The sequence below is a fragment of the Phocoena phocoena genome, chromosome 10 (assembly GCF_963924675.1).
Source record: "Phocoena phocoena chromosome 10, mPhoPho1.1, whole genome shotgun sequence".
In the NCBI taxonomy this organism is placed as follows: domain Eukaryota; kingdom Metazoa; phylum Chordata; class Mammalia; order Artiodactyla; family Phocoenidae; genus Phocoena; species Phocoena phocoena.
This window is the reverse complement of record NC_089228.1, coordinates 31,712,718-31,729,819: the sequence shown is the minus strand read 5'-3', so window position 1 is coordinate 31,729,819 and position 17,102 is coordinate 31,712,718. Positions and strand designations below refer to the sequence as shown.

The window sequence follows — 17,102 nt, the reverse complement described above, 5'->3', positions numbered from 1 at the left end:
CCTGAGTATTTATCAGTTTTTTAAATTATATAGTCAAAATATAGACTCAAGCAGGAGACATTCAAATTTTAAATGTTAATTAATAAATATGGGATTTTACCTAATTCCAGTTAAGTCTAGCAAAACTGTATTGGCAAATGTTGTATAACCAAGGTCCAATAACATTTTCATAGTTGGATGAACAATGTACAAACTAGCTAATATTTGTTTTCTTGTCTGCAGATAGTTAGAATGCCAAAGCTTAGAATAATCCAGGCCTCTGGAAAAGCAAAACACCATATCAAACAGGATTCAAATGATACATTCTAAATTTTAGGAAATAATATTTATGGCATGGAATTAGTATCAAAGTGAGAAGACTGGGGATTGAGAAGAGAGAAATATACTCAGCAATGGGAAACTTAGGAGATAAGCATGTAATAAAAATACATCAAGATCTTGAGAGTTCATTATCTTCGGAGACATCAGAGATCATTTGTGTGTAAGGCAGGCTGATGGGCCAGGCATGAGTTCCCTAACTTCCACTGTGCTCTGGCTCAGTTACCCTGGGTAGAGATAAACAAACTCAGTCCTTAGGATTGGAGAGAAGAGACGGAGAAATCTGTCTGGCATACTCCAAAGCTTACTTAAGTCCGAGTTGAGTTATACATCCATAAATGTTCCCACTAATTGCATAAGCAACAACTAGATAAGTTCAATGTAGAGGATACCTTTGGGGAAAAACAAAAACTGTAGTACTATTTTTTTTTTACATGTTTTCAAAACACTTTTGAGCTTCATAGTTGTAGCCTTGAATGAAAGATCTGTTTATTTTCAATCTGTTATCAAAACCTAGATACAGTACTGTTTTATAAAAATTTTACTTACACAGGGGATTCAGGTAAATGGCCTCCTTCATCTTCAAGCCATTTAACTGGAGGTCTCACAAGAACACTCCTCACTCAAAAAAAAAAAAAAAGTATATATATACATATATTTTATAGATAGATAGATAGATAGGTTAATGCTTCTTGAAAATCCTTGCAAGACTTAACTGAAATCAAAGTTTCTAACTTTTGATAATGGATAGTATAGTTTAATATGAATCAAAATGAGTATAAGAAAAAAATCCCTTATGTGAAACAAAATCATGCTCTTGGTACAATTTCAGCCCTGCTTTGGTGGTGAATTCAGATACAGTAAAGCTTTAATAAGTTCTCAGTTTTTCTCATCCTATCTATTCAAAGGTCACTGGCATGGTCACTTAAAACAATTAATCCAATTAAAAATTGCAAAGGTTAAATCCCTAATAAATCTCCCCAAACACATTAATATTTTCTTATAATCCTGTAAATAGTATAACCATAAAGACAAAGTAAAAAATTAAAAAGCTATTAAGCACATAAAAATTACAAAAAGTACCCTTAAAAACAGTGTCCTTAAATTACAAAGATTTGACTAGGTTATAGGCTCAAAGTTAAAACTTTATAAATATCTAAGAAATATATATAGCTAAACGTATAATGTTCATTATTCATATTTCTACTTTCGATTGGGAGAGGTGGGGGAACAAGCAAGCTTGGTGTGTGTTAAATGCCACTTACCCAAATATCTCTTCATGCTTTTTTCAAAATCACTTGACACCTCATTTATGAGACTTTGAATGAGTTCTTCTCTTTCTTTCCCTTCCTTTAAAGACTCAGGTATCAGCATTAACATGTGATCCAGCCATTCCTGCTGAATAGGTACTATGGGACTACTCTCTACACATTGTTTCAAATAAATATAGTTGAACTGAGAATGTAATAAGAAAAAATTAAATGTTCTAAATGGTGTAGCATTTCAATGATACATGTGAAATGTAGCATTCCAGAGTAAAAATATCATGAAAAATAACATGTTTTCAGAATAAAAATATTTTATCCAAAAGTACAACCTACAAAGAAACTATTTTACATTTTCATTTATGATGAGTTCTCTCCAAATTAATGTTCTTAGTATACTCTTCACTTTCTCAAGGCAAAACAAACATCCTTAATCTAACTTACTATTCCTTCATTTAACAAATATTCATTAATTCAACAAATATTCAGGTATTGTTCCAAATGCTGAGGATATAGTAATAAACAAAACAGGCAAAGCCCCACTCTCTTGGAGATACTATTCTGGTATAATAGCATCATAATATAATTTCATAAATTCTCCCATAACAATGAGTAGTCTGACAAAAATAGACATGAACAAATGGAAAGACAGTACTTGATCTTGGTAAAGATATTTTAACATCATGAAAATTTAAAGTTGTCCCAAAATCAATTTAATGCAATACCAATAAAAATATCTACACACATTTTTAAGAAACTAGACAAGTAGAGACTAAAGTTCAAGTGGAAAAATAAATAGCCAAGAAATCCCTGAGAAAGAATATTTGTAAGGAAGAACTATTCCTAGGAGACATTAAAACATACTATAAAGTCTCCCTGATGAGAATAGTGTGGTACAGGTACATGAATAGACACACCACTGGGAAAAAAAGAAAAATAGGAAGTCCAGAAATAGCTTCAGTCCATAGGAAAATGTAGCATATGATAAATGTGGCACCCCAAATCACTGAAGCAAAGATAAAGATTTTAGTAAATATTTCTGGGACAACTGGTTAGCCATTTGGGAAAAGATAAATTTAACACATATCTTCCAACATACACAATAATAAATTCCAAATAGATCAGAAATTTAATTAAACTAAATGATAAAACTATACAAGGCCAGAAAAAACCTGATAAAATTCTTCTATAATTAAGCATAGGGAAAGACTTTATAACTATGATTCAAATTCCAGGTACAAAAAAGGAAAAAATGATTGACAAATTCTGACTTCATAAAATTTAAATGTTTACATGTTTTAAAAACATCATAATAAAAAAGGTCAAAAGACTACTGACAATCTGGGAGAAAATATTTGCAAAGTATATCTCAAATAAAAGGGAAAGAATGCTTAAAAATTTAGGAGATGGGTGAAACTTGAGGACATTATGCTAAATGAAATAGGCCAATGACAAAAAGATAAACACCTTATGATTCCACTTATATGAGGTATCTACAGTAGTCAAATTAATAAAACAGAAAATAGAATGCCACTTGCCAGGGACTAGGGGGAAAAGGAAATGGAGAGCTGTTTCACGAGCGTAGAGTTTCAGTTTTGCAATATGAGAATATTCTGGAGATTGGTTGCACAATGTGAAAATACTTAACACCACTGAACACGACACTTTATTTATTTTTTAAAAAAAAATATTTATTTTTGGCTGTGTTGGGTCTTTGTTTCTGTGCGAGGGCTTTCTCTAGTTGCGGCAAGCGGGGTCCACTCTTCATCGCGGTGCGCGGGCCTCTCACTATCGCGGCCTCTCTTGTTGTGGAGCACAGGCTCCAGACGCGCATGCTCAGTACTTGTGGCTCACGGGCCTATTTGCTCAGCGGCATGTGGGATCTTCCCAGACCAGGGCTTGAACCCATGTACCCTGCATTAGCAGGCAGATTCTCAACTACTGCGCCACCAGGGAAGCCCCTATTTATTTCTTTTTAATTAATTTATTTATATATTTTTGGCTGCAATGGGTCTTCATTGCTGCGCACAGGCTTTCTCTAGTTGCCGGGGGCTACTCTTCATTGCGGTGTGCAGGCTTCTCATTGCGGTGGCTCCTCTTGTTGCGGAGCACGGGCTCTAGGCATGCAGGCTTCAGTAGTTGTGGCACATGGGCTCAGTAGTTGTGGTGGCACAGGCTTAGTTGCTCCATGGCATGTGGGATCTTCTGGGACCAGGGCTCGAACCTGTGTCCCCTGCATTGCCAGGTGGATTCTTAACCACTGTGCCACCAGGGAAGTCCTGAACAGTACATTTTAAAATAGTTATGATGGTGGGACTTCCCTGGTGGTGCAGAGTAGGTTTCTCACATGTTATGGGTTAGCAATTTTAAAAGTTTATGTGTATTCTAGAATTTAACAAAATAAGTAAATATACTGTGGTTCATAAAAGCTAGGTTTCTGACTGGGAGAGAAGGGAGCAACAAATAAGGAAAGAGGGAAGACTAGAATGAACCCAGTGATATTAAATTGGAATAGGAGGCATAAGTGTAAACTCATGGTTTTTAAGATAGATAGATGATAGAAGGAAAGATGGATGGATAGATAGATAGATAAATTATGTTTCCTCAAGGATGAATAAGAAAGTCCATGTTGGTGAAGCATAAAATATGATACAGAGCGTGGTGAGAGGAGAGGCAGGAGAATAGGTAGGAGTCATATTACAGAAAGCCTTGCATACACATTAAGATTTAATTCTGTATGTTATGGGAAGCCACTGATGGCTATTGTAGTCAAGGGGAAAGAGGAAGACCTGATGTAAGCCTAGGACAAAAAGAGGACTGATTGGAGAAATATTCGTAGCATTTGGGGACTAATTGTATGGCAGAGAGAGGGGGAAAAAGAAGTTAAGACTCAGGTGTATTAAGCATGAGTGATTGGGTAAATAGTGATAACCAGAAGAGAGAATAAGGAGGAAGAGACGTCTTATGGAAGAAGCTGATAAGTTCATTTTTTCTGACATGTTGAATTTGAGGTATTTGTGCATCAAAATCTATGGGAGTCATCAAAATATGGAAGGTACTGGAAATCAGAAGAGAATCATCCAGGAAGATTCAAGGAAAGAGAACATTGGGCCACAGTTACACAGGGAAGCGAAACTCATGAAGATGACAGAGAAATAATATTTAGAGAACTAGAAAAATATGTATAAGGGCATTTAAAAGGAAATGAATATTCAGCAGTGTCAAAATTCAGCTGGAATTGTCACTATTTTTTATTTTAGCCATACTAATGGGTATGTAGTGATAACTCATCACAGTTTTAATTTACATTTCCCTAATGGTTAATAAGGTGGAGCATCTTTGATGTGCTTATTTGCCATCCATATATCCTCTTTGGTAAAATGTCTAGTCATGTCTTCTACTCATTTTCTAATTGGATTTTTTGTTTTTATCCTGTTGAGTTTTGAGAGTTCTTAAATATTCTAGATATAAGTCCTTTGTTGGATATGTGATTTGTGAACATTTTCTTGCAGTATGTAGCATGTCTTTTCATCCTTTTAACAGAATCTTTCATCTAGCTATAGTTTTTAATTTTTATGAAATAAAATTTATTGGTTTTTTTATGGATTGTGCTTTTTATTTATTTTTTGGCCGTGCTGCGCAGCATGCAGGATCTTAGTTCCCCGAACATGGATTGAACTCATGCCCACTGCAATGGAAGTGCAGAGTCTTAACCACTGAACAGCCAGGGAAGTCCCAGACTGATTTTTTAAATTGAGGTACAGTTGATTTACAATATATATTAGTTTCAGATGTACAACGTAGTGATTCAAAATTTTTATAGATTATACTCCATTTAAAGTTATAAAATATAGGCTATATTCCCTGTGCTATACCATGTATCATTATAGCTTATTTATTTTATACATAGTAGTTTGTACCTCTTAATCCCCTACCCCTATCTTGCCCCTCCTCCCTTTCCTCTCCCCACTGGTAACCACTAGTTTTTTCTCTGTATGTGTCAGTCTGTTTCTCTTTTGTTATACTCCTTCATTTGTTTTATTTTTTAGATTCCGCATATAAATGATAACATACAGTATTTACCTTTCTCTGTCTGACTCATTTCTCTATGCATAATACTCTCCAGGTTTATCTTTGTTGTTGCAAATGGAAATTTTTCATTCTTTTTTATGGCTGAGTTATTCCCTTACATATATATATATATATGTATATAAATTATATATATGTATATAAATTCACATCTTCCTTATCCACATCTTGGCTTTTGTAAATAATGCTGTTGTGAACATTAGGGTACATTTATCTTTTTGATTAGTGTTTTTGTTTTCTTTGGCTATATACCCAGAAATGGAATGGCGGGGTCATATGTAGTTCTATTTTTAGTTTTTAGCGGGACCTCCACACTGTTTCCCATAGTGGCTGCACCAATTTATGTTCCCACCAACAGTGTACAAGGGCTCCCTTCTCTCTACATCCTCACCAACATTAGCTATTTGTGGTCATTTTTTTTAAAACATCTTTATTGGAGTATAATTGCTTTACAATGGTGTGTTAGTTTCTGCTTTATAACAAAGGGAATCAGCTATGCATAAACATATATCCCCATATTCCCTCCCTCTTGCATCCCCCTCCCACCCCTCTAGGTGGTCACACAGCACTGAGCTGATCTCCCTGTGCAATGCAGCTACTTCCCACTAGCTATCTATTTTACATTTGGTAGTGTATATATGCCCATGCCACTCTCTCACTTCGTCCCAGCTTACCCTTCCAACTCCCCATGTCCTCAAGTCCACTCTCTGCATCTGCGTTTTTATTCCTGTCCTGCCCCTAGGCTCTTCAGAACCTTTTTATTTTTTTTCGATTCCATGTATATGTGTTAGCATATGGTATTTGTTTTTCTCTTTCTGACTTACTTCACTCTGTATGACAGACTCTAGGTCCATCCACCCAACTACAAATAACTCAATTTCATTTCTTTTTATGGTTGAGTAATATTTCATTGTATATATATGCCACATCTTCTTTATCCATTCATCTGTCGATGGACACTTAGGTTGCTTCCATGTCCTGGCTATTGTAAATAGAGCTGCAATGAACACTATGGTACAAGACTCTTTTTGAATTATGGTTTTCTCAGGTTATATGCCCAATAGTGGGATTGCTGGGTCGTATGGTAGTTCTATTTGTAGTTTTTTAAGGAAACTCCATACTGTTCTCCATAGTGGCTGTATCAATTTACATTCCAACCAACAGTGCAAGAGGGTTCCCTTTTCTCCACACGCTCTCCAGCATTTATTGTTTGTAGATTTTTTTATGATGGCCATTCTGACTGGTGTGAGGTGATATCTCATTGTAGTTTTGATTTGCATTTCTCTAATGATTAGTGATGTTGAGCATTCTTTCATGCATTTGTTGGCAATCTGTATATCTTCTTTGGAGAAATGTCTATTTAGGTCTCTGCCCATTTTTGGATTGGGTTGTTTGTTTTTTTGATATTGAGCTGCTTACAAAATTTGGAGATTAATCCTTTTTCAGTTGCTTCATTTGCAAATATTTTCTCCCATTCTGAGGGTTGTCTTTTCATTTTGTTTATGGTTTCCTTTGCTATGCAAAAGCTGTTAAGTTTCATTAGGTCCCATTTGTTTATTTTTATTTCCATTTCTCTAGGAGGTGGGTCAAAAAGAATCTTGCTGTGATTTATGTCATAGAGTGCTCTGCCTATGTTTTCCTCTAAGAGTTTGATAGTGTCTGGCCTTACATTTAGGTCTTTAATCCATTTGGAGTTTATTTTTGTCTATGGTGTTACAGAGTGTTCTAATTTCATTCTTTTACATGTAGCTGTCCAGTTTTCCCAGCACCAATCATTGAAGAGGCTGTCTTTTCTCCATTGCATATTCTTGCCTCCTTTATCAAAAATAAGGTGACCATATGTGTGTGGGTTTATCTCTGGGCTTTCTATCCTGTTCCATTGATCTATATTTCTGTTTTTGTGCCAGTACCATACTGTCTTGATTACCGTAGCTTTGTAGTATCGTCTGAAGGCAGGGAGCCTGATTCCTCCAGCCCTGTTTTTCTTTCTCAACATTGCTTTGGCTACCTGCCCCAGTGATAAGGAGGTTGAAATAGCATATAGTGATGTAGCCAAAAGATTTACCAAATAAAATAGCACTTACGAGAGAGATGTCTTCACATCTTCCCCTGACTAAGAACATGATTTTCCTAACACACTGCTCCTCTTCCTATAGAGTAGAAACTTTTTTTTGCACAAACATGCAGTTATTCCAGATTACTATAAAGGATAGACAAGGTATAGTAGCTATCATTAAATATATACTCTTAAGCAGTGTCATTTTAAAATTGTTTTACCCTGCTTACCTCCCCTACCCTGTATCCTCCTCTCCTCTAATCTGGACACACTCCATAAAAAATTTTCACTTTAAAGGTAGTTTGCCATCTCTCTAGAGACCTCACCACTGTTTCCATTCACTGTTTATAGATGGCAGAACTATTGAGGTGCACTGTTTAACTGTTAAAATAGTAACCACAACCTCATCAGGCCCAAAATGGAGCACAATGCACAGTACAAGGAATATTTATGTATTTTTGGAATTTTATAATATTTAGTAAGAGTATATGAAAGTATTGCTACGGTATCAAAATATATTGTTTCAATTTAATCTATCCTGGATATGTACTAAAGGATGTTACCACAAGAGAACAGAGCCTTCTACAGAAAGTCTCTACAGATTTTGCTATTTTACTTTGTATGTGGATTTTTACTTTTGCCTAAACGCGTTTATACTTCATATCAATTATAACATCTGACACTATGTAGAAGCTAAAAATTTAGAGGGAGGAACATTATTTTCAAGATCTTCTTCAAGCCTGTTATGCATATTAAGAGAAACCAATCGGCACCTGATACTCACTGTCTAAATATGTTACTAGTAATATGTATTTTGCCCAGTTCCATTCATTTGGAACATAACTGTTTTCTTCTTTTATTTTAAAAATGCTCCTTTTTAAGGTAAGCATCAGCCTTGTTGTTTGTAGATCTTTTGAGCAACACTACGTAAAATTATATTTAGTTGATTTAGCTATAGCAGTACAATGATAAGTAATATAAAAATTAACCTAAGGGGGAAAAAAAAAAGATTGCTTTGGCTATTTGGGCCTCTTTTGTGTTTCCATACAAATTGTGACATTTTTTGTTCTAGTTGTGTGAAAAATGCCAGTGGTAGTTTGATAGGGATTGCACTGAATCTAGATTGCTTTGGGTAGTATAGTCATTTTCACATGTTGATTCTTCCAATCCAAGAACATGGTATATCTCTCCATCTGTTTGTATCATCTTTAATATCTTTCATCAGTGTCTTATACTTTTCTGCATACAGGTCTTTTGTCTCCCTAGGTAGGTTTATTCCTAGGTATTTTATTCTTTTTGTTGCAATGGTAAAAGGGAGTGTTTCCTTAATTTCTCTTTCAGATTTTTCATCATTAGTGTATAGGAATGCAAGAGATTTCTGTGCATTAATTTGGTATCCAGCTACTTTACCAAATTCATTCATTAGCTCTAATAATTTTCTGGTAGCATCTTTAGGATTCTCTATGTATAGTATCAGGTCATCTGCAAACAGTGACAGCTTTACTTCTTCTTTGCCAGTTTGGATTCCTTTTATTTCTTCTTCATCTCGGATTGCTGTGGCTAAAACTTCCAAAACTATGTTGAAGAATAGTGGTTAGAGTGGACAACCTTGTCTTGTTCCTGATCTCTGAGGAAATAGTTTCAGATTTTCACCATTAAGAAAGATGTTGGCTGTGGGTTTGTCATATATGGCCTTTATTATGTTGAGGAAAGTTCTTCCCTCTATGCCTGCGCTCTGGGGGGTTTTTATGATAAATGGTGTTGAATTTTGTCAAAAGCTTTTCCTGCATATATTGAGATTATCATATGGTTTTTCTCCTTCAGTTTGTTAATATGGTGTATCACATTGATTGATTTGCGTATACTTAAAAATCTTTGCATTCCTGGGATAAACCCCACTTGATTGTGGTGAATGATCGATCCTTTGAATGTGCTGTTGGATTCTGTTTGCTAGTATTTGGTTGAGAATTTTTGCATCTATGTTCATCAGTGATATTGGCCTGTAGTCTTCTTTCTTTGTGACATCCTTCTCTGGTTTTGGTAACAGGGTGATGGTGGCCTCATAGAATGAGTTTGGGAGTGTTCCTCCCTCTGCTATATTTTGGAAGAGTTTGAGAAGGATAGGTGTTAGCTCTTCTCTAAATGTTTCATAGAATTCGCCTGTGAAGCCATTTGGTCCTCGGCTTTTGTTTGTTGGGAGATTTTTAATCACAGTCAGTGCTTCTGATTGGTCTGTTTATGTTTTCTATTTCTTCCTGGTTCAGTCTCGGAAGGTTGTGCTTTTCTAAGAATTTGTCCATTTCTTCCAGGTTGTCCATTTTATTGGCATATAGTTGCTTGTAGTAACCACTCATGATCCTTTGTGTTTCTGCAGTGTCAGTTGTTACTTCTCCTTTTTCATTTCTAACTCCATTAATCTGAGTCCTCTCCCTTTTTTTCTTGATGAGTCTGGCTAATGGTTTATCAATTTTGTTTATCTTCTCAAAGAACCAGCTGTTAGTTGTATTGATCTTTGCTGTTATTTCCTTCATTTCTTTTTCATTTATTTCTGATCTGATCTTTATGATTTCTTTCCTTCTGCTAAGTTTGGGTTATTTTTCTTCTTCTTTCTCTAATTGCTTTAGGTGCAAGGGTGGGTTGTTTATTAGAGATGTTTCTTGTTCCTTGAGGTAGGATTGTATTGCTATAAACTTCCCTCTTAGAACTGCTTTTGCTGCATCCCATAGGTTTTGGTCATTGTGTTTTCATTGTCATTTGTTTCTAGCTACTTTTTGATTTCCTCTTTGATTTCTTCAGTGATCTCTTGCTTATTTAGTTGTGTACTGTTTAGCCTCCATGTGTTTGTATTTTTTACAGATTTTTTCCCGTAATTAATATCTAGTATCATAGTGTTGTGGTTGGAAGATACTTGATACGATTTCAATTTTCTTAAATTTACCAAGGCTTGATTTGTGACCCAAGATGTGCTCTATCCTGGAGATTGTGCCATGAGCACTTGAGAAGAAAGTGTATTCTGTTCTTTTTGGACGGAATGTCCAATAAATATCAATTAAGCCCATCTTGTTTAATGTATCATTTAAAGCTTGTGTTTCCTTACTTATTTTCATTTTGGTTGATCTTTCCATTGGTGAAAGTGGGCTGTTAAAGTCCCCTACTATGATTGTGTTACTGTCAATTTCCCTTTTTATGGCTGTAAGCATTTGCCTTATGTATTGAGGTGCTCCTATGTTGGGTGCATAAATATTTACAATTGCTATATCTTCTTCTTGGATTGACCCCTTGATCATTATGTAGTGTCCTTCTTTGTGTCTTGAAATAGTCTTTATTTTAAGTCTCTTTAGTCTGATATGAGAATTGCTACCCCAGCTTTCTTTTGATTTCCATTTGCATGGAATTTCTTTTTCCATCCCCTCACTTTCAGTCTGTATGTGTTCCTAGGTCTGAAGTGTGTCTCTTGTAGATAGCATATATATGGGTCTTGTTTTTGTATCCATTCAGCCAGTCTATGTCTTTTGGTTGGAGCATTTAATCCATTTACATTTAAGGTAGTTACCAATATGTATGCTCCTATTACCATTTTCTTAATTGTTTTGGGTTTGTTATTGTAGGTCTTTTCCTTCTCTTTTGTTTCCTGCCTAGATATGTTCCTTTAGAATTTGTTGTAAAGCTGGTTTGGTGGTGCTGAATTCTTTTAGCCTTTGCTTGTCTGTAAAGGTTTTAATTTCTCTGTAGAATCCGAATGAGATCCTTGCTGGGTAGAGTAATCTTGGTTGTAAGTTTTTCCCTTTCATCACTTTAAATATGTCCTGCCACTCCCTTCTGGCTTGCAAAGTTTCTGCTAAAAGATCAGCTGTTAACCTTATGGGGATTCCCTTGTATGTTACTTGTTGTTTTTCCTTTGCTGCTTTTAATATTTTTTCTTTGTATTTAATTTTTGATAGTTTGATTAATATCTGTCTTGGTGTGTTTCTCCTTGGATTTATCCTGTATGGGACTCTCTGTGCTTCCTGGACTTGACTGTTTCCTTTCCCATATTAGGCAAGTTTTCAACTATAATCTCTTCAAATATTTTCTCAGTCCCTTTCTTTGTCTCTTCTTCTTCTGGGACCCCTATGATTTGAATGTTGGTGGGTTTAATGTTTTCCCAGAGGTCTCTGAGTCTCTCCTCAATTCTCTTCATTCTTTTTCTTTATTCTGCTCTACAGTAGTTATTTCCACTATTTTATCTTCCAGGTCACTTATCCATTCTTCTGCCTCAATTATTCTGCTATTGATTCCTTCTAGAGAATTTTTAATTTCATTTATTGTGTTGTTCATCATTGTTGGTTTGCTCTTTAGTTCTTCTAGGTCCTTGTTAAACATTTCTTGTATTTTCTCCATTCTATTTCCAAGATTTTGGATCATTTTTACTATCATTACTCTGAATTCTTTTTCAGGTAGACTGCCTATTTCCTCTTCATTTCTTTGGTCTGGCGGGTTTTTACCTTGCTCCTTCATCTGCTGTGTGTTTCTCTCTCTTCTCATTTTGCTTAACTTATTGTGTTTGGGGTCTCCTTTTCACAGGCTGCAGGTTCATAGTTTCTGTTGTTTTTTGTGTCTGCCCCCAGCTTGGTTCAGTGGGTTGTGTAGGCTTCCTGGTGGAGGGGACTGGTATCTGTGCTCTGGTGGACGAGTCTGGATCTTGTCTTTGTGGTGGGCAGGGCCGAGTCCAGTGGTGTGTTTTGGGGTGTCTGTGGCATTATTATGATTTTAGGCAGCCACTCTGCTAATGGGTGGTGTTGTGTTTCTGTCCTGCTAGTTGTTTGGCATAGTATGTCCAGCACTGTAGCTTGCTGGTCATTGAGTGGACCTGGGTCTTAGCATTTAGATGGAGATCACTGGGAGAGCTTTCACCATTTGATATTACATGGAGCTGGGAGGTCTCTGGTGGACCAATGTCCTGAGCTCAGCTCTCCCACCTCAGAGGCACAGGCCTGACACCCAGCCAGAGCACCAAGACCCTGTCAGCCACATGGCAACAACAACTCTGTCAATAGGTCTTCATCAACCATATGAGCAACGCCAATGTGGGACCCAGTACCATTCACTCGGTGGAAGAATTCCAGGTTCAGGCAGGGGACAGGCACAGTGCAGGTGATATCTGGATATTGCTTGACACTTTACAGACTGTTCTCAATGGATTTCCCTTCTTTGATGAGCTTCAAAGCTTCCAAGATATTGGGAGCTGGGAAGTGAAAGGCAGAGGGAGGGAGCATGGGGCAGGAACAGCCCCTGGGCGTTTGCCCATGGGAGTGGCTGCCTCTGTGGTCTTTTTGATGGTAGTCATTTTGACAGGTGTGAGGTGATATCTCATTGTGGTTTTTGATTTCATTTCTCTGATGAATGAATGATAAATGAATGTTGAGCATCTTTTCATGTGCTTGTTAGCCATCTGTATGTCTTCTTTAGAAAAATGTCTATTCAGGTCTTCTGCCCATTTTTTAATTGGGTTATTTGTTTTTTTGACATTAAGTTAGTTGTATGAGATGTTTATATACCTTGGATACTAACTCTTTATCAGTCATATGATTTGCAAATATTTTCTCCCATTCAGTAGGTTCTCTTTTCATTTTGTTGATGGTTCTGCTGTGCAAAAGCTTTCAAGTTTAATTAGGTCCCATTCATTTATTTTTGCTTTTGTTTTCTTTGCCTTAGGAGACCAATCCAAAAAAATATTGCTACAATTTATGTCAAAAAGTATCCTGCCGGGGCTTCCCTGGTGGCGCAGTGGTTGAGAGTCCGCCTGCCGATGCGGGGGACATGGGTTCGTGCCCCGGTCCGGGAAGATCCCACATGCCGCGGAGCGGCTGGGCCCGTGAGCCATGGCCGCTGAGCCTGCGCGTCCGGAGCCTGTGCTCCGCAAAAAAAAAAAAAAAAAAAAAGTATCCTGCCTATGTTACCTTCTAGGAGTTTTATGGTTTCCAATCTTACATTTAGGTCCTTAATATGGATTGTGCTTTTGATGTCACGTCTAAGAATTCTTGGTCAAGTCCTAGATTTTCTTCTAAAAGTTTTTAAATAGTTTTGTTTTACATTTAAATCTATGATCAATTTTTAGTTAATTTTTGTACAAGAGGCAAAGTTTAGGCTGAGGTTTGGGGTTTTTGTTGTTTATTTCTTTTGTTATTTTATGGTTGTCCTATTGCTCTACCCCATTTGTTGAAAAGATTATCCTTTTTCCATTGAACTGATTTTTGCACCTTTGTCAAAAATCAGTTGGCTGTAGCTGAGTGTGTCTATTTCTGAGTCATCTATTCTGTTCTACTGATACATGTGTTCAATTATTTAAAAGTAAAATGTTTTTAAAAGTCAGCTGAAGGTCTAGTGAGAGAAATATTGAAAAAATATCCTTTGGGTTTGGCAACTAGTGGTCATTGGTGACATTTATGATGAAGTGGTGGAGTTCCTAGAAGCCAGATTGCCAAGGCAGTGGGTTTAAGAGTGAATTACTGTTTCATACCCAGCTACCTATTTTAGATTGTAAGACACTAAAGGCAAAAACTATGGAGGAAGGATGAGGATGCTAAACACATACACACAAAAATATCTTGCAGTTCACCCAGCCTCACATTAAATATTTATAAATGTTTTGGGGTTGTTTTATATCAGTTCTTACATCTAGGAAAGAGGCAAATCCACAGCCCAAGTCTCCGGAAAAGTTCGGAGGCAGAGGGAGGAGGAGGAGGAGTATTTTAAAAAGACAAAAAACTTGGATTAGCTAAAATGAGATTCTTCCAAAGATCCTCAGTCAGTAGGAAGGTATCCTTAGCCCTCTATCCCAAGAGGGAACTTCAAGGGTTCTGGAAAGCCTGTACCCCCATCTGGTAACATGCTGCATAAATTCTTCTTTTGTGTAACCAGCTCCATAACTTTCCATATCCTTTGCTGTTAAGGAAATTTTACATGTTTTCATCTTTCCAACAATCACATCACAGTCCCATGTTGTCACCCATGCAGTCAGTGTATTTTTTTTAATCTCTATCATCTAGCATGTGGATGGCACACAATGGATTCAAAATAAGCAGTCATCATTATATCAACATCAAGACAATGAAAAGGGAGATGTATTTTCCTTTATAACTACCACTTTGGATATTTTTTCAGTTCTTTGGAATAACAACAAAAATATTTACAATTAATCTTCAAATAATGAATAGCAACAAAAATGTAACTCTTAAAACCTGTATAGGGGCTTCCTTGGTGGCGCAGTGGTTGAGAGTCCATCTGCCAATGCAGGGGACATGGGTTCGTGCCCCGGTCTGGGAAGATCCTACATGCCACGGAGTGGCTGGGCCCATGAGCCATGGCTGCTGAGCCTGAGCATCCAGAGCCTGTGCTCCGCAACGGGAGAGGCCACAACAGTGAGAGGCCCGCATACCCCCCAAAAAAACAAAAAAAATGAAAACAAAAACAAAAAACCTGTACTGTCGGGCCTTCCCTGGTGGCGCAGTGGTTAAGAATCCACCTGCCAATGCAGGGGACATGGGTTTGAGCCCTGATCCAGGAAGATCCTACATGCCGTGGAGCAACTAAGCCCATGTGCCACAACTACTGAGCCTGCGCTCTAGAGCCCATGAGCCACAACTACAGAGCCCGCGTGCCACAACTACTGAAGCCTGTGTGCCTAGAGTCCATGCTCTGCAACAAGACAAGCCACCGCAATAAGAAGCCACGCACTGCAACGAAGAGTAGCCCCTGCTCTCTGCAACTAGATAAAGCCTGTGTGCAGCAATGAAGACCCAATGCAGCCAAAAATAAATAAATAAAACCTGTATTGTCATCATGGCATGCTTGTACCTTTGGCAGAGAAAATAATCTGTTTCTAAATTTCTTTCTTCTCTAGGATGGAATTTAGCAGGTGGTCTTAGAAGGAGCTACTCTGTAACAATTTGTTTGAACATTTTCAAAGCAAGAAATATAAAAAATTGAACTCACTCCTTTCTTTTTAATTTCACTGGTCATCTGTCAAAAGCAAACAAACAAGACATAATTAAATCAAGAAGAAAGTTTTTAATGTAATTTAAAATTTTTTAAATAAAAAATATAAATAGTTTTAAATATATATATTATTCTTTTAAAAATACTAGTTATATTGAGACTGATTTAAAATAAGAGTTAGAATAGTATAAAGATACACTTTTTAAAGAGAAAATATAAACCTACAGTTGGAGGATAATCTGGCTCTGGTGATGAAGGTGTTCTTTTATCCAATGTTCTGGCTAAATTTCGTTTGGCTCCTTCAATTCTGAAATTTATAGTTAGAACAATGTATGACTTTCTTGAATATAACATTAAGATATATTATTAAAACATAACACTTTGAACATTTTTTCAACTATACTTGAAGAAGAGATATTCAAGACTTCTTTATCTTACTGAATTTTCTGTAAGAAATAAATCTCAATTGCCATTATCAATGACTCCTAATATTCAAATTATTCATGTGTAATATAAAAGGAGACTAAAAATAATAATAATGTTCAATTATAACATGACAATTTTTAAGTTAATACTGATGCATGTGGGCCCTTATGTATGTGTCATCTCTGTTCAAATGCCACACTGTCAGAGAAGACTACCCTTACCCCTTATATTAAGTAGCACTTCCTTCACTATCCATCGCTTTTATCCTCACTTACCTTGCTTCATAGTACTTACCACCATTTGACATACTATATGTTGTAGACCGTTTTATTCATTGCCTTATCCCAATGCTCAGAATAGTACCTGCTACATAGTAGGTGCTCAATAAAAAGTTGTGAATGTAGGAATTTATCATCCATAAAATATAATTTCTTCTTTAAATAAAATTATCATCATATAATCTGTTCATCTGTTACCAAATACTTACTGAATGTTTATATTCTGCAAGATACCCTACTAGGTTTTTTTTTTGGAAAGTACCTTTTCTTTTTTTTTAATTTAATTATTTTTATTTATTTGTGGCTGCGTTGGGTCTTCGTTGCTGCTCATGGGTGCTACTCTTCATTGCGGTGCACGGGCTTCTCATTGTAGTGGCTTCTTTCGTTGCGAAGCATGGGCTCTATGCATGCAGGCTTCAGTAGTTGTGACACGCAGGCTCAGTAGTTGTGGCCCGTGGGCTCTAGAGCGCAGGCTCAGTAGTTGTGGTACACGGGCTTAGCTGCTCCGTGGCATGTGGGATCTTCCCGGACCAGGGATGGAACCCATGTCCCCTGCAGTGGCAGGCGGATTCTTAACCACTGTGCCACCAGGGAAGTCCCTACTAGGTTTTATTAAAACAGAGCAGCAACAAGTTTCAAGGAATTTATAAACTGAAAGTGTAGGAAGATAAGATCAGAGCACCATATAAAAAG

At 36.8% G+C, this 17,102-nt stretch overlaps 1 protein-coding gene across 1 annotated transcript in view; it reads right to left on the bottom strand.

The window, feature by feature from the left end:
• The window catches only part of DNAH12 (dynein axonemal heavy chain 12), a 215,940-nt gene that overhangs the window by 183,320 nt on the left and 15,518 nt on the right, over positions 1 to 17,102 (bottom strand). The window contains exons 2-6 of the mRNA XM_065885861.1: positions 15,931 to 16,012; positions 15,703 to 15,729; positions 1,584 to 1,773; positions 868 to 940; positions 101 to 259 (exon numbers count right to left, since the gene is read on the bottom strand). Coding sequence (XP_065741933.1) covers positions 101 to 259; positions 868 to 940; positions 1,584 to 1,773; positions 15,703 to 15,729; positions 15,931 to 16,012 — 531 coding nt within the window. The remainder of the gene's footprint in view (positions 1 to 100; positions 260 to 867; positions 941 to 1,583; positions 1,774 to 15,702; positions 15,730 to 15,930; positions 16,013 to 17,102) is intronic.